Source organism: Syngnathus typhle, linkage group LG14, assembly GCF_033458585.1.
Source record: "Syngnathus typhle isolate RoL2023-S1 ecotype Sweden linkage group LG14, RoL_Styp_1.0, whole genome shotgun sequence".
Lineage (NCBI taxonomy): Eukaryota > Metazoa > Chordata > Actinopteri > Syngnathiformes > Syngnathidae > Syngnathus > Syngnathus typhle.
Window position 1 is genome coordinate 11094719 of NC_083751.1, and position 23261 is coordinate 11117979.

At 46.0% G+C, this 23261-nt stretch overlaps 2 protein-coding genes across 5 annotated transcripts; both read left to right on the top strand.

Annotated features, from left to right (window-relative positions):
• Positions 1 to 2791: 2791 nt before the first annotated feature.
• On the top strand, positions 2792 to 5095 carry rpl36 (ribosomal protein L36). Its single transcript, XM_061298018.1, has 4 exons — positions 2792 to 2900; positions 4377 to 4471; positions 4556 to 4690; positions 4978 to 5095. Exons 2-4 carry the CDS (start codon positions 4379 to 4381, stop codon positions 5065 to 5067), a joined length of 318 nt encoding a protein of 105 aa, XP_061154002.1. The 5' UTR covers positions 2792 to 2900; positions 4377 to 4378; the 3' UTR covers positions 5068 to 5095.
• A 139-nt stretch (positions 5096 to 5234) lies between these two features.
• cherp (calcium homeostasis endoplasmic reticulum protein) lies at positions 5235 to 23247 on the top strand. Of its 4 annotated transcripts, none has more exons than XM_061298005.1 (20): positions 5235 to 5772; positions 9270 to 9443; positions 10370 to 10408; positions 11070 to 11257; positions 15092 to 15229; positions 15302 to 15453; positions 15619 to 15730; positions 15817 to 15906; positions 16173 to 16329; positions 16948 to 17065; positions 17157 to 17439; positions 17522 to 17717; positions 17968 to 18224; positions 18406 to 18539; positions 18622 to 18708; positions 18908 to 19081; positions 19156 to 19263; positions 22162 to 22256; positions 22349 to 22534; positions 22737 to 22936. In XM_061298005.1, the coding sequence occupies exons 1-20, from the start codon at positions 5748 to 5750 to the stop codon at positions 22772 to 22774; spliced, it is 2751 nt and encodes a 916-aa protein (XP_061153989.1). In that variant the 5' UTR covers positions 5235 to 5747; the 3' UTR covers positions 22775 to 22936. The 4 variants fall into 4 exon arrangements, with proteins under 4 accessions (XP_061153989.1, XP_061153991.1, XP_061153988.1 ...); XM_061298004.1 differs by having other exon boundaries at positions 5594 to 5772; positions 16948 to 17108; positions 17194 to 17439; XM_061298006.1 differs by lacking the exon at positions 10370 to 10408 and having other exon boundaries at positions 5595 to 5772; positions 16948 to 17108; positions 17194 to 17439.
• The last annotated feature ends 14 nt before the right edge of the window (positions 23248 to 23261 follow it).

The following is a 23261-nucleotide window of genomic DNA, read 5'->3' on the forward strand; positions in this document are numbered from 1 at the left end:
GTGGAAGTGATTTGTTGAAATACTTTTGAAAAGCAGGCTAAATAAAAAATGAAACGACACAGCAGCAGCTGCTCCATATTTTTTACGAGAGCACTTAGAGGGAGAAAGCAGAGGAAATACAGTAACTGTGTGTGCATATGTGTGTGCGTGCGTGCGTGCGTGTGTGTGTGCGCGCGTGTGTGTGCGCGCGTGTGTGTGCGCGCGCACGCTCTTGTTTGCTGTTGTGTTACATGAGCTTACATGAGTAGAGGAGCAAATGTTTGCGGTTTTGGCTTTTGCTTGATTTATTTATTCATTTATTTATTTGTTCTCTTGTGAATGGCATTACATCTGAATTATGGAACAGTCCCCTTTCTCTCCTTAAGTAAAAAATAACATCTGTCCAGCAAATGGAGAGCTTAGTGTTTCTGTATAATTAATGATAAAAGCCTCCAGAGTCGCACATAAAATATACATCTTCTACGTGCACAGGACCCCCAAAACAAAGAGCAGAAGAATGAAGAGTGGAGGAGGAGGTCAGTAGAAAGAGAGAAAGCAAATATAAAATCAGAAATCTCGGAAAGTCCTTGGTCACATAATAAGCATCAGGTCATCAAACTTTTTAGCCCGGTGGGGCACTGGTTAGCACGTCTGCCTCATAGTAAGGAGGATGCAGGTTCGATTCTCTGGACCTCCCTGTTTGGCCTTTGAATGTTCTCCCTGTGCCCATGTGGGGTTTCTCCAGGCACTCCGGTTTCAACGTCTCTTACTTCTGAAAGTCTGTACTTCACAATGTTGTTTGTGACAGGTCAACACTTCAAACAGTGGCACTTTGTAAGGGTGGATGGATATATGGCTTCTGCTTCTACTGCTCAGGCACGTGCACTCATAGGAGGCAGGTGAGGCACTACCTCACCTTGCCACCAAGGGGCGGTTGAGGGCTCAACATGGTTTTTCAGCTGTCACCATAAGTTGTTAAAAATCCATCTATCCATCCATTTTCTGTACCGCTTAGTACCCACAGGGGTCGCGGGCGTGCTGGAGCCTATCCCAACCGTCATCGGGCAGTAGGCGGGGGACACCCTAAACCGGTTGCCAGCCAATCGCAGGGCACACAGAGACAAACAACCATTTGCTCTCGCACTTACACCTAGGGACAATTTGGAGTGCTCAATCATGTGTTTGGGATGTGGGAGGAAACCGGAGTGCCCGGAGAAAACCCACGCGGGCCCGGGGAGAACATGCAAACTCCGGCCGGAGGTGGAATTGAACCCGCACCCTCCTAACTGTGAGGCAGACGTGCTACCCAGTGCGTCACCGAGCCGCCTAAGTTGTTAAAAATGAATAATATAATGAAACATAATATAATATCTGTCCTGGTCCAAGCTTTTAATGCAATTTTGGTGTGTTTCCTATACATTTGGATCATTTTTATAGTCAAAATAGCTGTATTTATTGTTCAAATAACGGGAGACGAGAATCATGGAGGCTGAAACAGTGACAGGTAGTGCCTCTCAGGGCGTGCTTGTGAGAGTTTGCACCACACACACACTGTACTGAGTGCGTGCAAACGGCGCGTGCTTGCAGTCAGCGAGAAAATACGGGCCTTGAGGCAGCCAGTACCTCTGCCTCAAAGATGGGGCGATAGTGAGCCTGCGGCTAATAGTAGCCTAATAGTTCAGGACACGAGTAAATTAAGAAGAAAAAAAAAGTTATGAAAAAGACCCAACAACATTCTGTGGTAACGCGTTGCTATTTGGCTTTATTTTCCCTGAAAATGGAGCATATAATCTCGAAGATAAGACATTTTTCAAAACTTGACTTTCAGTCAAAGCAAGAAATCATAAGTAAGGGAAGGTGCCAAATTTGCGAGGATTAATTCAAACTACGGGCCTTTTACAAGAGAGACTTGTAAAACTCAAAGAAAAGGACAAAAAGGAGGACTTCCATAACAAAGTAATTGAGATCTTCGTCCAGAAGCACAGGAGAATGGACTTCATTTACAAGTAATGGTAAGAATACTGCAGTGGTATGTTTAAATGTACAGTGGTGTGTTTAAAATGTTATTAAATTTAATCAAGAATGGGATAACAACCATTTTTGCTTGTAAATCTGACTTGTGAGTCAGTGCCTTAGCGTCATACAGTACGTTTGTAAATCTGACTCTGAGTCTGTGCCTCACCAACCCCAACCCTCACCGCACGTCACTGCTACTGCTGCTGCTTCTTCTGTCTTCCAGATTCACCACTGCGCCGCTGTTATATTACTATTAGACATAACATTTAGCACTTTTTAAATAAAGTATTAACCTACATACAGTATTATTGTACATTTGAGTACATACCAGCTCAGTGGGCGAGTGGTGGAGTGTCTTCCCTGAGACTGGAAGGTTGTGGGTTCAAACCCTGGCCGGGTCATACCAAAGACTATAAAAATGGGACCTATTACCTCCCTCCTTGGCACTCAGCATTAAGGGTTACATTTGGGGGGTTAGATCACCAAATGATTCCCAAGCCTGGCCCCGCCACTGCTCCCCTCTCTCCCAGGGGATGGATCAAAATTACAGCTGGATGGGTTAAATGCAGAGGACAAATTTCACCACACCCAGATGTGTGTGTGGGGATCATTGGGACTTTAACCTTTACAGGTAAGTACAAATAACAATATATTCAATGTTTTGTGCCTTTCAAGTATATTTGTAATTTTTATACCTGTAATTGGATTTCACATGATACTCATAGCTCAACTTAATCGTGACTTCAGTTGGTTGTGTAGTAAAAATCATTGAAAGACTTTTCATCTTCCAGTCAGACGAGGGCGCTGTCCGAGGACATGCCAACATCTCTCCTAGGGAAGTCCTTCAATTGGCCGCTTGGAGCGATCTACAGCCCTTCCGGCTTCGCCGCCATTACAGAAACCAGGTATGAATTTGCTGGAAATTAAGTCCGACAAAACCCGTTAAAATCTCAGCCATCCGTCGGTTTATCCTCGATACATTAAATTTAAAACGCTCTTCTGGCGTCGCTTCGTCCTTGTGTTGCACACTTTGCGCAATCCAATTTCAAGTAGAGAGTGTACACAGATGCCTGTAAAGGCTACTGGAATGGTTTAGCATCCACAACACACGCACACTACACGATACGATATAAAATGTTTCCAGATTAACCTGGTGTGTTTTCCTCGATCGAGGTGGAGTCTCGTACTGTTCAACGAGCACGTTTGCGGTCAAGCGAGGCTCCGGTTGTGTCGGCAAGCGTGGGCCAGTGCTCGCTTAACCATGCCTAAATATTTGCCTGTGGCATTACTGTCGCAAGCGTCATGTGGTCGGCTCGTACAAATCTGAAACTGTCGCCCTTGGTTGCAGGGATGATAATTTTCCGCGGATTTCCGTGTATTTTTCTTTCGAAAGTATTATTTTCGTGAATCGTGAAAATCCGTTGAGAAAATGTTGTTTATATATGATGGGAGGGGTGTAGGGAAGCGGCCGGCAACGTTATTTTGGCGCTACTTTCGTCACATCATTTCCACTTGTTAACTTAATTTACGCGGAGAACTGTTTTTACATCGCCACGATGTCAATTTGCGATTGGGTTTTCATCACTTGTAGAAGACTTATTTAAATAGATAGATCTAGTGATAGATATACAGTAGAGCCTCGGTTTTCGAACGTCCCGGTTCTCGAACAAATCGGTATTCAAACAAAAAATTCGAGTTTTTTGCTTCGGATGTAGGACGAAATTCGGTGGCAGATTTTTCAGTGTGTTTTTTTTTGTTCTTTTTTCGCATTTACCTTTCTCATCCCTGTGGTCGGAAAATATATCATAATTGACTGGGTTTATCCCGGTGTTGTGAAGTTTTATTTTCAGGTTTGATCAAGGATGCACAAAATATTTTACTCCTGCTAGAGTTGCGTAACCTAAATTTGCACAAATTCAGGTTAATAGATTAATTCGAATGAAAAATAGTTTTCGTTTGAAACATTCCCCAGGTGGCGGCTCGGTGCAGCACTGGGTAGCACGTCCGCCTCACAGTTAGAAGGGTGCGGGTTCGATTCCACCTGCGGCCCTCCCTGTGTGGAGATTGCATGTTCTCCCCGGGCCCGCGTGGGTTTTCTCCAGGCACTCCGGTTTCCTCCCACATCCCAAAAACATGATTGAGCACTCCAAATTGTCCCTAGGTGCGAATGCAAATGGTTGTTTGTCTCTGTGTGCCCTGCGATTGACTGGCAACCAATTCAGGGTGTCCCCCGCCTACTGCCCGATGGCGGCTGGGATAGGCTCCAGCACACCCGTGACCCCCGTGGGGACTAAGCGGTTCAGAAAATGGATGAATGGACATTCCCCAGGTGATCTCCATCAGGTCGACAACGTCAGCTGATGTGCGTTTGTGCTTTGCAGACATGGCTATTCGCTACCCGATGGCCGTTGGCCTCAACAAAGGCCACAAAGTCACCAAAAACGTTACCGCGCCCAAACACAGCCGCCGACGCGGGGTAAGTTTCTCCTGCTGTGACCAGATTCCAGTACAAGTGTTGTGTTGCTGTTTTTGAACAACGACCTCTTTTGAATTTGTCCAGCGTCTGACCAAGCACAGCAAGTTTGTGCGGGACATGATCCGTGAGGTGTGTGGCTTTGCTCCCTACGAGAGGCGAGCCATGGAGCTGCTTAAAGTGTCCAAGGACAAGCGGGCGCTCAAGTTCATCAAGAAAAGGGTGACCTCCACCTCCCACTCTCTTTGTTTACAAGAAAAGCCACGGCGAAGCTGCCATTGTGGCACACAATCGTCGTTGTCTTGACAACATCAGCTGCTCGAGACTCCATCTTGAAAATGTCTTGAAGTCTCAGCTGAGCTCACATTTAATCATACATACCATTAATTTCGTATTTTTTCCTGAACTGTTTTCCAAAACATGGGTCTGTGATTGCCTCCAAGACCAGATTGCTTCTTCTCAAAGCTACCAATTGATTTTAGTTTTCTTGCTGTCCAACTTTTGTGCAGATTGGCACCCACATCCGCGCCAAGAGAAAGCGTGAGGAGCTGAGCAACGTGCTGGCCGCCATGAGGAAGGCCGCCGCCAAGAAGGACTAATTTGTCTTGAAATAAATGTTTGACATCATCCATTGCATCTTGTTCTTGATCACTGGGGTCCATTTTTCCACATTGTGTATTTCAGGGGTCATAAACATTTGTAGATGTGACCGCCACTTTTGAGGTGCTGATCAATGCCAAGTGCAATAATTTGGATTGATACATTTCTGAAGACAAATTTTCACGAATGACTTTGATTAAATGTTAATGATTTTATTTGTCCATGTGAAGACACTGCCCATTGTGAATGACTTCAAATTTTAAAAGATTAGAAAACAGCTATGCATCTGCCTGCAGCACTATTTAATACTGAACATAAAGTAGATTATATTAAGTTGCAATGCTATTGTCTAAATGCCATGTCACACGAATCAGAAACTTCGTTTTGTATTTTTGAAAACAAACTAAACTATTGCATAGCCAATAAACGTGAAAGCACGTAAAACTAGATTCCGTATCTCCCTCTGCCACGCCCCCCAATAAAACACCACCATGCCCAGGTGGCGCTGTAGCAATATTCGACCCTTCTGTTTTTCACTTCCGTCGCACGCCTGTGAGCAAAAATGCGGCTGTTTTTGTCAAACGTTCTCAGCACTAAATGAGTTAGCAGGGCTATCTCGCCGACATTTTGGGCTATATTCCGCAATTGCATTAAAAAAATCTGATAAGCGAGCGTTATCATGGAGACCCCCACCCCCCCCGAAGGTGAGGAACTGCGCTGCGGTTGTCTTTAGCGTGCGCGATTGAGTTGTTGGCTAGCTGGTAGCTATCTGCGCTAGCTTCCCGGGACGCTCTGTTTAGCTTTTCAGCTAACGTGGTTTTCAGGTTTGCCCCACTCATCACAATTTGATCTCAAGTGGGCTGCAGTTGTACATTCGAATAAAGAGTTTAATATTCGATGTGTGCATATACTTGGAGTACTTTCGGAAATTATTTGCATTCATTATTTTGTTACAAATCATACAAGCAGTGTGGAAGGTCTTCACCAGTACGATTGCAATTTTGAATTGGAATCGGTGTTGTCATTTACTCATGCTGCACGTACTGTTTATGAAACTGCTTAAGATTTAGAACTCGTTTGAAAACCAGTGAGCAGATTACTTAATCCATCTGTTAATATTGACGACCTCATCTGACACTTTACAAACTAGTATGACCATAAACTTTCAGAATGAGAGTTTGTAAATGTGCATATAATCCTACTAACAACCAGAAAGTTGACCACACGCCAGCAGAAGGCACACAATTGCAGTACGTACACTTGTACCTTTTCATAAAATAAGTTGTTATAATGAGTTCTAAAACATATTTACAGTATTGTACCTTGTTATAAAAAAGAATAATAAATTAGTTCTAAAAACATATTTACAGTATAACATTTGTACCTTGTTATAAAAAGTTGTTATAATAATAAGAGTTCTAAAAACACATTTACAGTATGTATACATTAGCTACATATACATATGTTACACACACATGTATCATATTTATATTATTTATTCATTGTTTTCTGTACGTGATTTATAGTATGTATTAATATAGTATTTACATGTTTGAAACTATTATTTAATGTTGTAATGATAACATATGCACTTATATGGTTCAACATACACTTATTGATACACAAACAATGTATGTATGTTAAAAAAAAAGTAACACCACTTTGCGGATTTTCACATATTGCAGGTGGTCTTGGAACCAATTATCCGCGATGAACGAGGGATTACCGTATTTTTCGGACTAAAAGTCGCTCCGGAACATAGGTTGCATTAGCCATAAAATGCACAATAACGTGAAAAAAAAACATATATAAGTCGCTCCGGAGTATAAGTCGCATTTTGGGGGCAATTTATTCGACAAAATCCAACACCAAGAACAGACATGAACGAGCAACAACAGGCTAAACGATAGGTATGCTAACGTGACATAAACACAAACTAAAAGCTGAGAACGGGCCTGACGTAAAATTCAGAGTTATTAAAAAAACTATTACATAAATAACACGTTTTTAAAACTATCTGTGTCACTCCAATTCATTAAATCCATCGATCGTCCTTTGTCAACAATGGGTGCGCGCCGCTGACGGCGCTTGCACTTCAAGATATTCCACAGGCCCATATAACGCTATAGAAATTAGATATCGAATAACTATAACCGTTTTGTATAATGCGCAAAATTTAACGAATTTATTGTCCTAAAATCTGTGGTGCGCAATTTTTTATTTAATTTTTTTTAAGAAAATCTCCCTGGAAATAAAACTTGAAATCACCTTTCTTCTTGTTTGTTGTCAATCGCGCATAGCGTTCAGCCATCCTGCCCAACACACTTACTCAGTAAAATTCATAATTGACGACACATCGTTTGATGCGATGGTGCTATCCTTGATGGTGTGTTATTGTCAAATATTGTTTGTTTTTTAATCTCCATCGCAAACCGAATATCATACGGAGGCCGCCATTACAGATGCGCAGAACGGATGCGTAAGACACGTCAGCTATATACTAAAGAGCGAGAGTTCAGTTCTAAACCTAAATGCCTATTACAGGTAATATTTTATTTCGCAAAACACTTTGCCTTGTTCCTGTCTTCTCTGCTCTTCACTTCAAACTAGAGATGCACCGATCCGATATCTGGATCGGATATCGGCCCCGATATCAACAAAATAGATGGATCGGGTATCGGAAAATGCAGCCGATCTGTGAGCCGATACTTTCCTTAATCTATTAGGACGCGGGCTACGTCATACGTCAGCAGCACGTGTGCCGCATGCCACGAGAGTTTTCTAAACAAACGCAAACATGGAGCGAACGTTCGCTTCTCTTCCCCGGGTTGCTAAGCGGACGTCAAACTCTGCGCGTTCGCTTCTCTTCGGGTTGCTAATGGGACGTCAAAGGCTGCGCGTTCGCTTCTCTCCCGAATGGGGGGTGTTAATGGGACGTTAAACGCTTTGTGTGGCGGGCTCCATCTAGTGTGGAAACTGAGAAGCTGAGCTCAAGCTTCTTGTGCGGGCCATATTCAATTATGTTTTCAGAATTTGCTGCGGGCCAATAAAAACTGGACCGTTAGTTTGGACACCCCTAATTTAGAGCAAAGAACTGTGTAGTCTGCCTGATGCCATTGCCTTTGGTCTTTTCTGTTCCACATGTAGAGTTATGTAGCTTGTTAAGTCAACCATAATATCGGATCGGTATCGGGTATCGACCGATACGCAAAGTCATCGGTGCATCTCTACTTCAGACGCTTGCTCGATCACCTGCTCGTTTGCTTTCACAATGTACCCTACACAAATCCGAAACATTTCTCCGCTATCGAGTTTGCTAGCGCATGCGCAGTGATACTGACCGGCAGAATAACATCCGGTTGTTCCCAAAGATGATCTTTTTTCTGAAATAATTTTATGTTTATCGACTTAAGTAGGAGTCAAAATTTAGGTGCGTATTATACATGGGTACAGGCTTTTTTCCAGCATCGACATGCCATTTTTAGGGTGCGTATTATACATGGGGGCGCATTATACATGGAAAAAACAGTATATAAGCAATAATATTATCTAACCAACTGTCACTCTAAACTATTATATCCATCGATCAAATTCCTGGTCCTTTGTCAATAACGCCGCGCGTGCGCCCTGACGTCAGCCTCGTCGTTATTCCACAGATCTAGTATATAACTATATTGTAACGTTAACAAAGTACAAGGAAAAACGTGGGTTTGGTAAACGGCTCTTTATTTAACAAAACAAACTTCCAGGCGTGTGGCGGGATGGACTTCCAGTCACGGAGGTGGAAGAGAGCTCCATAGAATAGGACGGGGCGTGCGTAAAAGCCATGTCCGAGCCCCATCCACCGTCCCCTGACAGCCACCGGGCCAAGCGCCGGCCCCCGACTTCCATCCACGGAGGTGAAAGAGAGCTCCGTAGAGTAGGACCGGGCGTGCGTAAAAGCCATGACCGAGCCCCATCCACCGTCCCCAGACAGCCACCCGGCCGAGCACCGGCCCCCGACTTCCATCCTCGGAGGTGAAAGAGAGCTCCGTAGAGTAGGACTGGGCGTGCATAAAAGCCATAATAGTCTTTCAATCCTTCTGTCACTCCAAATCCTTAAATCCTTCAAACTCTTCATCCTCCGTTCACATGCAATTCTTAGAGTATCTGTGCTATTTTCAAAGTTTTCAAAAATATCAATATGTTTGTTTTGTTGCAGATCAAGAGCTACGCAACGTGATCGACAAGCTGGCCCAGTTTGTAGCCCGGAATGGTCCTGAGTTTGAGAAGATGACTATGGACAAGCAGAAGGACAACCCCAAGTTCTCCTTCCTGTTTGGCGGCGACTACTTTAGCTACTACAAGTGCAAGCTGTCTCTGGCGCAGCAACAGCGTACGTACCTCCGCCACGCTCGTCGTCAGTCCCGAACGCACATTTTGCTCACGTAGGACGCCTGCCCGGAGACGTCGGCCACCTTCGCTCACTTGTGTGTCCATTAGGGGTGTAACGATTCATCGATACACATCGATTAATCGATATAATGCCTTACGATTTATTGGCATCGATGCTAAACGTAAACATCGATTTATATCGCCGTGTTTGACTTCGGACATTAGACGCGACTTTATTTTGAAATCCAGTTCATTGTTGCTTGCTTCCTCTTTCCGGGAGCAGTGCGCGGCGTTGTTGTGTTGTGAGCAGAGCAGGCACGTGAAAGGGGAGCCGACAACTACGCGGCTTCTGGGCTGGTGCTATGGCTAGTGTCCAAGAAGACGAGGAAATTTGCTCCCCTTTGGGCTTCAAGTCATTCGTTTGGAAGAACTTTGGATTCCAAAGAAAAGATGGCTCAACGGACAATTAAAATTATTGTAAATAAATAGTTCAGTAATGCACTTTAAAGTTAATGGTATTACAAAAAAAAGAAAGAATATTCATTTTTCTTTACTTATATGAGAAAAAATATAGGAATTTGATAAAGTTCAGTGTTAAAATAAGCACTTTGTATACTACAATACTCTTGTAATTTCCTTAATAAAGAGTTTGCAGTACCTTGTTGATTTTGCGTATGAATTGTTATAAATCAGGATATTGTTCTATATTTTTTATTTAAAAAAAAATAAAAATATCGATCGTGGAGTACTATATCGTGATGTATTGTGAATGAATCACAGCAGGCTTTAAGATATCGGCAAATATCGTATCGTGTTTCTTTGTATCGATATGATATCGTATCGTGACAAAACCCGCGATTTACACCCCTAGTGTCCATGTTTGTTGGCGTGCGGGTTTGCATTAAAATGTGCTTCTTCTCCACTTAGATCCTTCTACCCGCGATGGGGAGGAATATAAATCTGAAGGTATTTATTTGGAGGCAAAGCTTGCCAGATCCATTCGGAGTTTCAGCTTTTTACATGTGCTTGGCACCTCTTTGGTTTGTTTTCAGTTGCTTCTTTTGTCCTCATGGCATGATTTTTACTTATGTATTTTTCCTGTCCTGTCTGTTGCAAAGGGGACATCATAAGTGAACTTTGTTGGTACAAGTACGATTTGGGTACATCAGAGATAAACATAAATGAAATAGGCCGATTCCCCCTCCCACATGCTTTTGAAAATGTTGCCATAAGTTTCAAGGTGTTCTTCCTTTGCGCCTGTTTGCAGACGTCTCTAAAAGGCCAAAGTGTGCTTGCTTCAAGTTGCTTGTCAGTCCCAGTTGAAGTTGATTGTAAATCAACAACAAAATCAGCAGGATGAGGGCTTGTATGTTTACTTTTGGATTTGACCGACCCACCCCCTGGTGTTCTGGGCTTTAAAAAGTCAAAAAGACTCATTTATGGCCCCCGGCATATCATGGGATACCAGAAATATTCTTTGAAAGTGATTCCGTGTTGAATTTGATGAAGGCGGAGTTAAGATGTTCTGATTTGTTGAGCGCAGGCGTTGGATGCATGCGGTCGTCTCCAAGCCACCATTTTGAGTGAACGCACGTGCTCAACTTGCTTGTCCCTCCTGTCTGTGCAGAGCTCTACAACCCGGGCGCCTTGGACGTGCTGGACATCCCGCCGCCGCCGCCAGTGGCTATGATGGCGCCGCCGCCGTCCTCCACCTCCTCTTCCACCCCCGCCGCCACGCCTGCCATGGATGACCTCATCCAGCAGAGTTTGTGGAACCTGCAGCATCAGGAGCAACACCTGCACACGCTCAGACAGGTTTGCACCTTGCAAAGACCCCATTTATTGCTCTCCAGGTCTATGGTGCCATACTTACACTGCTCAAAAAAATTAAAGGAACAGTTTTTTATCAGGGTATGGCATGAATTCAATTAGACTTTTCTGATAAGGTTTGGTCAGGTACGTGGCAGAGGGTGTTGTTAATCAGTTTCAGCTGCATTGGTGTTGATGGAATTAACAACAGGTGCACTAGAGGCGCAACAACAAGATGGTCCCCAAAACAGGACTGATTTTGGAGGTGAAGGCCATTTCAAGTCCCTCCCTCTTGATCTTTTTAACTGGTTTTCCACAAGTGTTGGCTTTAGCTAGAGTCATTATCACAACTGGGAGCATGAGGCGATTTCTTAACCCTCCTGAAGTTGCGCAGATTGTCCAACTCCTCCAGGATGGCACATCCATGCGTGCTGTTGCAAGAAGACTTGATGTCTCTCCCAGTACAATCTCCAGAGCATGGAGGAGATTCCAGGAGACAGGCAGTTACTCTAGGAGAGCTGGACAGGGCCGTAGACGGTCCTCATTCCATCAGCAGGACCGATATCTGCTGCTTTGTGCTAGGAGGAACAGGTTGAGCACTGCCCGAGCCCTACAGAATGACCTCCAGCAGGCTACTGGTGTGAATGTCTCTGCCCAAACAGTCAGAAACAGACTTCACGAGGGTGGCCTCAGGGCACGACGTCCTGTAGTGTCTCCTGTGCTCATTGCTCAGCACCTTGGAGCTCGATTGGCATTTGCCATGGAACACCAGAATTGGCAAGTCTGCCACTGGCGCCTTGTGCTTTTCACAGATGAGAGCAGGTTTACCCTGAGCACCTGTGATGGACACGAAAGGGTCTGGAGAAGCCAAGGAGAGCACTATGCTGCCTATGCTGTCATTCAGCATGACCGGTTTGGTGGTGGGTCAGTGATGGTCTGGGGAGGCATTTCCATCGAGGGACGAACAGACCTCTACTACAGGCTAGAGAACGGCAATCTGACTGCCATTAGGTATTGGGATGAAATGCTTGCACCCATGGTCAGACCCTACGCTGGTGCAGTAGGGCCTGGGTTCCTCCTGATCCACAACAATGCCTGGCCTGTTGTGGCAAGAGATTGCAGACAGTATCTGGAGGATGAAGGAATTGACACAATTGAATAGCTAGGAAGCTAGCGGCCTGGAAGACATGCCTGGAAGTGAAAGGAATGAAGGTGAATGCGGCAAAATCAAAGATCATGGTCGGTGGTGCTGGCCTGGGAGTGATATCGCAGTCAGGAGCATGGCCATGTGGAGTTTGCGGGAAGGGAGTGCAAGCTAACTCTATGCAAGGGTTGTCAGAGATGGGTACACCGAAGATGCAGCGGAGTAAAAGGCAGCCTACGAGCTGCAAGTGAGATCTTCCAATGCAAGCGGTGCAGGGGAGAAGTCGCCCAAGCAGACCCAGCTGAGCAAGAGGGGCTCGCGGTAGATTGGGAGATGTACGAGGTGGTGGACAGCTTCTGCTACCTTGGATACATGCTTAACGCTGATGAGGGGGTGGACCTAGCAGTGACCACAAGGGTGAGAAGCGGGTGGAAGAAATTCAGGGAACTCATGCCCTACTTAACATCTCCCCCATCCCTGAAGATGAGAGGCCAAGTGTACTCAGCCTGCGTCAGAAGTAGTATGACGTACGGAAGTGAGGCATGGGCCCTGAAAACAGAACACAAACTAAACAGCAGAAATGAGGATGATCAGATGGATGTGTGGTATGTCAAGGGAGGAAAAGACCAGTGCAGAGCTGAGAAAGAAGATGGGAGTGGAAGCCATATTGGATGTGGTGAGGAGAGGCAGACTGCGATGGTACGGACATGTAGTGAGGAAGGACGAGAACGACTGGGAGAAGAAAGTTCTGTCGCATAACGTAGAGGGAACAAGACCCAGTGGCCGACCTAATAAGACCTGGCGGACGACCGTGGCAGCCGACATGAAGACAGTCGGCATCAACCACGAGATGGCCATGGACCGTTCCCTGTGGAAGAAAGCCATATCGAGAACCCAGCGGCGCCTGGACATCTCACAAGACACCATCCGTCGTCTCATTAGGAGCATGCCGCGACGTTGTCAAAATGCATACAGGCTCGTGGGGGCCACACAATATATTGCTATGAATTTTGAGTTGCAGAAATTGAATTTAGGCAAAAACGACGAGCCTGCCATATCATTTTTTCACTTTGTACACTGTGCCCTCTGTAGGCTGAAAACTTTTATTTCCATCAAAAGATGTAGCATCCTGTTGTTCCTGAGACATTAAACCAGTGGTCACCAAACTACGGCCCGCGGGACCGTTTAATCCGGCCTGCCAACCCTGAACAAATTGTATTATTAAACTTTTTTTGGGGTCATTTTGCAAGTGTCCGTTTGCAAGATAATCACTGACACAGACACTACCTCATTCAAATGTCCACACACCAAGGACTAAAGCGACGCTAAAATCAGAGACGGGCACAGGCAAAAAAAAAAACGCCGACTACTGGTGAGAGCTGTCTACTTCACACTAACTCTACACACTACTACGCGTCCGCGCCATCCACTCACAGTGGTCGCAAAGAAAGACTGGATTATTTTTTTGTGATTATGAAGTAATTTGTTGCGTAAGAAGTTGAAATAAAAAACACAAAATGGAGAATTATTTAATTTGGATAAAAAATCTGACATGATGCAACCTAGCCTGTTTACTAGGGGTGTAACGATTCATCGATACACATCGATTAATCGATATAATGCTCTACGATTTATTGGCATCGATGCTAAACGTAAACATCGATTTATATCGCCATGTTTGACCTTGGACATTAGACGCGACTTTATTTTGAAATCCAGTTCATTGTTGCTTGCTTCCTCTTTCCGGGAGCAGGGAGCAGTGCGCGGCATTGTGTTGTGAGCAGAGCAGGCACGTGAAAGGGGAGTCGACAACTAGTACGCGGCTCCTGGGCTGGTGCTATGGCTAGTGTCCGAAAAGCCGAGGAAATTTGCTCTCCTTTAGGCTTCAAGTCATTCGTTGGGAAGCACTTTGGATTCCAAAGAAAAGATGGCTCAACGGACAAGACACGTGCAGTTTGTAAATCCTGCCATGCGGTAATCAAATATTCAGGGAGCACAAATCTCGCCGCACATTTGAAGAAAAAAACACGACATCAAAGTTCAGTGTTAAAATAAGCACTTTGTATACTGCAATACTCTTGTAATTTCCTAAATAAAGAGTTTGCAGTACCTTGTTGATTTTGCGTATGAATTGTTACAAATCAGGATATTGTTCTATATTTTTTATTTAAAAAAAAAAAAAATAATCGATCGTAGAGCACTATATCGTGATATATCGTGAATGAATCGCAGCAGGCTTTACGATATCGGCAAGTATCGTAGTTCTTTGTATCGATATGATATCGTATCGTGACAAAACCCGCGATTTACACCCCTACTGTTTACTGCAGTCACAAACACCAATATCACCCTTCTTATTAATACAACAATAATAAAATAAACTTGATACATCTAATGAAAAATGCATTCAACGTTCATAAAATTATTAATTTGTATTTAATTTATTATTATTTTAATCTTTAGCTTTTCTGGTAGTGCAATTGACAAGAGATTCTCATTTGCAATATCAACCTATCTGCAGACAGGAAAGGATGTAGTTACATGCTTACAAGTTCATTTACAATGGTAATGGTTCGAGGAATGTCGGCGCGAATGGTCGGCCCCCGTAAATTTTCATCTGACCAAATCTGGCCCTCTTTGCAAAACGTTTGGACACCCCTGATGTACACACACATATCACAAATGTGTGCACATAGGAACAAATGAGCGCGGCCATCACGACTGCAGCTGAGCAGCAGATCCAGAAGTTGATGGCGGAAACTCAGCTGGACGTGGCCGAGATGGACAGCCTGCTGCAGCCCATCATTGACACGTGCACCAAAGACGCCATTTCAGTAAGTGGCCGCGAGCTCCGCGCGACGTGGCCGTGCTGACCGGGCTGCTTGCTGAATGTCGTTGTGTGCCAGGCGGGGAAGAACTGGATGTTCAACAACGCCAAGACGCCGCAGCACTGCGAGCTGATGACGTCGCACCTTCGCAACCGCATCACCGCCGAGGGAGCGCATTTTGAGCTCCGCCTACACCTCATCTACCTGACCAATGACGTGCTGCATCACTGGTAAGCAACGTGCTGAAGCCACACTCAACAAAGTTGCCGTCTCAAAATGCCGTGTTGCGCTACAACTCAAGCCGCACACGACGTGACACGCTGGCACAGAAAGTCATCGACGGTGCACAAATGGCGTATTGTGATGTACGGCGGTCTTGCGCCTTGTCTTTGCAGTCAGCGCAAGCAGCAGAAGGATTTGTTGGCAGCTCTGCAGAAGGTTGTGGTTCCAATCTACTGCACCAGTTTCTTGGCTGTGGAAGAGGAGAAGCAGCAGAAGATCACACGGGTAAAGGCCCTTGTTCTCTTTTGGACTCGCTGTCAAAGTGATCCGCTTTGACTCAGTATTCGTCCTGGTCCTCCACACCTCCTCAGTTGTTGCAGCTTTGGGAGAAAAACAGCTATTTTGATGAGGACACCATTCAGCAACTGCAGAATCCTGCTCTCGGTCTCGGCCAGTACCAGGTGAAAACTGCAAAACTTGAACCATGAAACCTCTGATGTCTTTACTCAGAATTTTTTTTTTTTTTACCCCCTTCTGGGATTCACCTTTTTCATTTTGTACTACCAATTACTTGGGTGGTGACAATACATGGCCCTCATGTGCATGTAGTGGTTGTTGCTGACATATAGTGTGTGCATAATGCTTGTAAATGAAGGTAACTAAAAAAAAACAACTATGCAACGGATTTTGTCTGGAGCGTAAACCCACTCGCGTGTCCCGCCCGCAGGCCTCGCTGATCACCGAGTACGCCGGCGTGGTGCAACCCATCCAGTTAGCCTTCCAGCAGCAGGTCCAAGTTCTCAAGAACCAGCACGAAGAGTTTGTGGCTAGCCTCAAGCAACCGCCGGCCACCGACACGGACAAGCCCGCCACCGCGCCCGCAGGTGAGCCATTTGCCGCTTATGTGCTGCGTGGTTGCTGTGGCACGTATGATGATGATGACGGCACGGCATAGTTGGCTTATCGCGCTCGGCGGTCACATTGCTTCTCAAGCAGACGAGGGACTTAACCCTTGATCCATTGTTGGATTTCTCCTTGAGTGAGTGTGACATTGTGTACAATACGATCATCAAGTGATGTCAGGCTACGCGTTGACGTGTTGTGTGTGGTATCATGTATATGTGGTGTCACTTTTAAAATTTGTCATGTCAACATTGCAGATTACAACCTCCTAGATCAGGGGTGTCGAACTCCAGTCCTTGGGGCCGCATTCCTACATGTTTTCCAAGTTTCCCTCGTTAAACACACCTGATTCAAATGATCAGATCCTCCTCACGTTCTGCAGGAGCCTGATAATTGAACCAGGTGTGTTTGATGAGGGAAACTTGGAAAACATGTAGGAATGCAGCCCCCGAGGACTGGGGAGACTGGACACCTGTGGTGTTGCAACACCATTCTTTGACATGTTGTACAGCTGCCATGATGTGGTGGCGTTATTTCAAAGGTGACGTCATGACACGTTTGACTACCATGTGACCATGGCACGATGGTGTTTTTTGCAGCCGAGGTGAAGCCCCCCATGGCGGGTCCTCCGCCAGGGGACTTTGAGGAAGCTCCGGCGAGACCCCAGGACACCAGCAATCCCGCTGCATCCTCAGACCTTCCCCCAAAACCTGCCTGGTACGACTCCCAGCACATGGGCCCGTGGAACCCCAACCAACCGGTAAGAGGTCTGACGCCAGGACTGATCGACCGGGTGTGGTTGTTCCAGCAACCCCCCACCGTCACTGCATTTGTCCCCCCTTCAGCCTCCTTTCGACCCGAACCAGCCGCCACCTCCGTGTCCGCCCTGGAACAGCCACGAGGGGATATGGAACGAGCAGAGGGAGACGGCCAATTGGAGCGGGGCTCCGCCCAGGGAAGGGGCACCCTGGAGCGGCCCCGATACGGGTCCCCCTTCTTGGAATTCGTACGACCAGCAGCCTCCATGGGGGAACCAGCCCGAGCAGCTGCCCTGGGGCCAGAGGGAGCCGCCCTTTCCGCCCCGCATGCAGGCACGCTCTTTTTGTTTCCTATTTTCGTCTGCAAGTTTGATTGACAACAGACCTTCATCTTGTGGTTTTTGTTTCTGGACAGAGGCCGCCCCACTTCAGAGGCCCCTTCCCCCCCCACCAGCAGCCACCGCCCTTCAACCAGCCCCCCCCGCCGCCGCACTCTTTCGGGCGCTTCCCCTCGCGCTTCATGCCAGACGACTTCCCGCCGCGACACCACTACGAGCGCTCGCCCTACACGCCCCACCGTTTCGACTACTCCCAGGGGGACTTCCCCAGGGGTGAGTGGGCATGCCCGCACACTTGAAACACATTTCAACTTCCGTCTTGGTATCTCGCAATTCTCATTCTCATTCAGCTTGGTATCTCGCAATAAGAATTTTAAGCAATTTGTCATTTCCACCCTCGACACATCAAACAATGAAGAATTGAGCATTGTACTATAAACACCAACGCCCATATTTGACAGCGAAAAGACGCACACAAAACAATTGGATGTGGAGCCTATTTGTCTCTTTGATGCGCCACCAGACATGCCAGGACCGCCGCCCCCTCCCCACCATTCCAACCAGAGACTCCCTCCCTCCGGCATGGGGGGTGACCATCCTCCGTGGGGGGGGGCCCAGCACCCGGACTACGGGCCGCCTCCCCCCCCCCACGGCTTCAACGGGCACTCACCGCACGTGCGACACCGGCAGCCCCCGGTTCCCGTCCAGGATGACCCCAGCTTGGTGCCCAACGTCCCCTACTTCGACCTTCCCGCCGGACTCATGGCGCCGCTAGTCAAAGTGAGTCAAGAAGAAACTCACGCACCCGCATAGGGAATTTTCCCATGAAAATAAAGTGGGAATGGAGGGTTGTTATGCCAGAACATGCCAGCATACTCTGAAATCCGCTTGTTTTTGTCTATTGATGTTCAAGTCTGTTTGATTTCCATGGGAAATTGTACTGACTTGGTTCTCCTCTCAGCTGGAGGACTGTGACTATAAAGCTCTCGACCCAAAAGACATCCGCCTGCCGCCACCCATGCCCCCCAGCGATCGGTTGCTGGCCGCCGTAGAAGCCTTCTATAGCCCCCCCTCCCACGACCGGCCCCGCAACAGGTACGCTCCGTGTCGTGCTAAGGCGACTTCTTCGCAAGGTTCTGGACCCAAAGTGAAAGGTGTGTTCTATGCACTCCACCAGTGAGGGATGGGAACAGAACGGCCTCTACGAGTTCTTCCGCGCCAAGATGAGAGCGCGCAGGAAAAAAGGTCAAGAGAAGCGCAACAGGTGCGTGCTGTGGCTACGTAAAGCTCGTGTCTCGCAATTAATTCTGCTACTGTTATGAAAAGACCAAACGTCAAGACAGCAACAGGCAATATTTAAAAAAAATGCAAAAACACTGCTGCTGTCTAGTTTGCCCCTACCCCCTCAAGAAAAGAAAAGAAAAGAGGTACAATTTACTTGATGTTTTGTGGTCTATGCTCAGCGTTCGTATGAGCAGTCGTTCCAGAAGTCGCTCGGGCAGCCAGGGCAGATCTTCCTCACGGTCCAGTTCTCGCTCCTCCAAGTCGAGGTCCAAGTCCAGATCTAGGTCCAGATCCAGGTCCAGGTCTCGCTCCTCTCGATCCCGAAGCCGCTCGCGATCCTACTCGCGCTCCAGGTTTGAGTGCCCGCTCTGCCCCGCCCCTACGTCCTTGTTACTAAGAGTCAACTGTCTGTGTTGGGGGCCCGCAGGTCCAGAAGCGGATCCGGGTCATCTCGGAGTCGCTCTCACTCTAGGTCGCGTTCGCGCTCGCCCACCAGGAGACGCAGACGACATAAATCACGCAGCGCCTCACCACCGTGAGTACACTCCGACTCATCACTTGATTAGCACATTGGCTAATACTAAGTTGTAGGGGTGTAAATCGCGGGTTTTGTCACGATACGATATAATATCGATACAAAGAACTACGATACGATATTTGCCGATATCTTAAAGCCTGCTGCGATTCATTCACGATATATCGCGATATAGTGCTCTACGATCGTTTTTTGTTTTTTTTTAATAAAAAATATAGAACAATATCCTGATTTATAACAATTCATACGCAAAATCAACAAGGTACTGCAAACTCTTTATTTAGGAAATTGCAAGAGTATTGCAGTATACAAAGTGCTTATTTTAACACTGAACTTTGATGTCGTGTTTTTTCTTTAAATGTGCGGCGAGATTTGTGCTCCCTGAATATTTGCTCACCGCATGGCAGGATTTACAAACTGCACGTGTCTTGTCGGTTGAGCCATCTTTTCTTTGGAATCCAAAGTGCTTCCAAAGGAATGACTTGAAGCCTAAAGGGGAGCAAATTTCCTCGTCTTTTTAGACACTAGCCATAGCACCAGCCCAGGAGCTGCGTAGTTGTCGGCTCCCCTTTCACTTGCCTGCTCTGCTCACAACTCGCTGCGCACTGCTCCCGGAAAGAGGAAGCAAGCAACAATGAAGTGGATTTCAAAATAAAGTCGCGTCTAATGTCCGAGGTCAAACACGGCGATATAAATCGATGTTTACGTTTAGCATCGATGCCAATAAATCGTAGAGCATTATATCGATTAATCAATGTGTATCGATGTATCGTTACACCCCTACTAAGTTGATTTCTACCACATTAGAGCATCATTTTTATTAACTCATTGCACAGTAACTCTTAGTAATTTTGTAACGCACTGTCTGCTAACTTTATTTCTAAGAGCATCACACATTTGAGGGTGACTTTTACAAGAATAAAACTGTAATGTATCTTTGAAAGTAGCACGTGTAGTTGTAGCTGTTTCCAACACATTGATCAGGCAATTCATGAGCAACTCTCAGTCACAAACTTTTGAAGGACCAAACTGAAATCGCTCACTTGATTTGTAACACACTGTAGTAACTTTAACAATAATAACGTAACTTGAGTCATCATACATTTTGCAGTCGCTTTCTAATAATTACATTGTAGTGAATCGAAATGCTAACATAGTCATCGGGAAAGTTCAAGACACCGAATGGCAAAACATTGGGCAGTAAAGTTCCATTGGTTGCACAGTAGTCATCGGGAAAGTTCAAGACATTGAATAGCAAAACATTGGGCAGTAAAAGTTGTACTAAGTTCATTTTCTTTTTACTTGTTAATCACTTCACTGGTTCTTTTATCTCAAACAAAATATTTTAGGCAAAAAGAGGGATTCCCCATGGGAGACCCTCTTTCTGCCATCACGTGTAACGTCTTTATGGAGGGTTTGGAACAAAAGGCACGCTTAACAGCCCCGGACACATACAAACCCACGCTATGGAGACGCTACGTAGATGACATTCTCGAAAAAAACAAAAACAGGACATACACAACACCTCACAGACCACCTCAATAGATACCACCGGTAACGTCAAATTCACTCATGAAGAAGAAACAGATCGATCCATAGCCTTTCTAGACATCAACATACACCACACAGAGACATAAAAATAAAAGTACACAGAAAACCCACACACACCAACCAATACCTCCTCTGGACATCAGAACATCCCACTATACATAAACTGTCAGTAGTCAGAACACTATACGAACGCACAACAATAATCACGGACCCGGGGGACATAACACAGGAAGAAAACCACATACAACACGCACTCAAAAAATGTCAGTATCCACAATGGGCATTAACCAAAGGTGCAGAACAGGTAAAAACCAAAAAATACAAAACACAGGGGGAAAGAAAATAACAAACACGGAAACAAGAACCCAGCGGAATGGTGACGTTGCCGTATGTTAGAGGAATTACGGAACGCATCAAAAGAGCCATGAAAAAATACAACATAAACACACCTACCAAACCGCACACAACACTCCGTCAGATACTGGTTCACCCAAAAGACAGAGTCAACTCGGAAAATAAATGCAGCTCTATATACGAGATCCCATGCAAATCATGTAATAAATCATACATCGGGGAGACAGGGAGGAACTTCATCACAAGAAAAACAGAACACAAGAAGGAGTGTGAGAAGGAGACAACAAGACAAACAAGAGCAATAAAACAACAAGCAGAACAGGAACACTACAAGTCAGCCATTACCAACCACTGCAAAAGAGAAAATCACATCATGGACTGGGAAAAGGCCAGAGTCATCCGCACTAAAGAAAACAAACATCAGCGTTGGATCAGGGAGGCCATTGAGATCCGCAAGCGGGGCTCGAGGACCATCAACAGGGGACGAGGGAGCCGACATGCTCTCTACCACCTAGAACAGCATTCTGGAGAGGTGAACGGACAGCAGAGGGCATGACTCACCTGTCAAATCTGACAGGTGAGCCACGCCTTCATCCATCAGATGATAAAGACGCGTCACAACCACACCAGTGACACTCTGATGAAGGCGGAAGTACAAGCCGAAACATGTCGGGCAATGCAACCTACAATATTTTTTTGGAGATAAAAGAACCAGTGAAGTGATTGGGCAATAAAGTCAATTGGTTGATCCTAACCAATAGTTGGGTCACTTTCTAACTGAGACTAACATTCGGCACTAACTTTTCGTAGTCGCATAGTCGTGTTTGGTAACATTATGTGTTACTATGTCATCTTGCTAGTCATTGGCGAGAGATGAGAAAGTTAACTTGTTTACATTGCACACAAACTTTATCCCATGCCAACTTAGTAACACAAAAAGAGCTTGTAAAAAAACCTGCACAATGAACTCGTTTGAACAACAATTTGCGGCAGCTCCACGTCATCCGGCAGCGGCGCCCCCTCCAAAGGTCCATTGGACTCTCGCCTGGGTGAAGAGAACAAAGGACATCAGCTCCTCATGAAGATGGGTATGATGCAAATGCATCATCCACGCGTGTGTGTGCCCGCAGCCGTGCGTAGCCTCCCCTTCACACCGGCGTGTTTGTGTGCGTGGGCTCAGGCTGGAGCGGCTCCGGTGGTCTGGGCGCCAAGGAGCAGGGCATCCAGGACCCTATCAAAGGAGGAGACATTCGCGACAAGTGGGACCAGTACAAGGGCGTCGGCGTCTCCCTGGACGACCCCTACGAGAACTATCGCAGAAACAAGAGCTTCAATTTTGTAGCACGCATGAAGGCACGCGAGGAAGGTACGCACGCGCGGACAAACGCACACTGCACGTCCATTAGTTCCAAAAATCCTTTTGTAGTGATTCAGGTGTCGGCAATGAGCCCGATTTGGAGCGCAGTCGAATCCTCCTGAATCATTACAACGGGGTTTTCCCAACAGTGCATCGCTCAAAAAGGTTGTGTGAACATGCAGAGTCCAACTGTGGTTCTGTTTTGTCTCAGTGATGCGAGATCCTCAGGAGGCTCCTCCCGCAGAATGATGTCATCGCAGAACGCCACACCACCGTCACTGTTTTTTTATTGTCACTGCTTTTATTTCTTTTCCGCCTGATGATTATTTTTTTCGTAACTTCAGTGACATCCACTTTTACTTGTAATACTTGTGAAGTGATAGCAAAATAAAGTACGCTTGCACTCGTAAATTTGACTTCTTTTTTTGTTGACTATTGTATTTTGCAACTCAAGTATGTTTTCTCTTGCACCGCAGGAGAGTAGTGAATACCTCTGTCAATCACAATGGGGCGTTAAGTGGGAAACTTGTGAATGTCAGCCAGTTGTTCAAAATAAGACATTTTATCTCTTCGAATAACACATTTTCATTGGAATCTGATATCTTTTTCCAGACACCCAAACTGGATCAAGGTGGCACGCTTGCGTGTTGTGTTGCTTTGAAATGCAACAAGCCAATGAGCCTCAGAAGGCTCAGAAAATGAGATTGCAGCCTTGTTGAGATGTGCAAGGTAGGTA

What these genes read in the sequence shown, in the direction of transcription:
- cherp (XM_061298004.1), top strand. Translation starts at nt 5,748, where the DNA reads ATGGAGACCCCCACCCCCCCCGAAG. An exon ending in AGCAGCAGAAGATCACACGG is followed by an intron (nt 15,731 to 15,816) that starts GTAAAGGCCCTT and finishes ACACCTCCTCAG; the next exon opens with TTGTTGCAGCTTTGGGAGAA. An exon ending in TCATGGCGCCGCTAGTCAAA is followed by an intron (nt 18,225 to 18,405) that starts GTGAGTCAAGAA and finishes TTCTCCTCTCAG; the next exon opens with CTGGAGGACTGTGACTATAA.
- rpl36 (XM_061298018.1), top strand. Translation starts at nt 4,379, where the DNA reads ATGGCTATTCGCTACCCGATGGCCGTTGGCCTCAACAAAGGCCACAAA. An exon ending in AACACAGCCGCCGACGCGGG is followed by an intron (nt 4,472 to 4,555) that starts GTAAGTTTCTCC and finishes GAATTTGTCCAG; the next exon opens with CGTCTGACCAAGCACAGCAA. An exon ending in TCAAGTTCATCAAGAAAAGG is followed by an intron (nt 4,691 to 4,977) that starts GTGACCTCCACC and finishes ACTTTTGTGCAG; the next exon opens with ATTGGCACCCACATCCGCGC.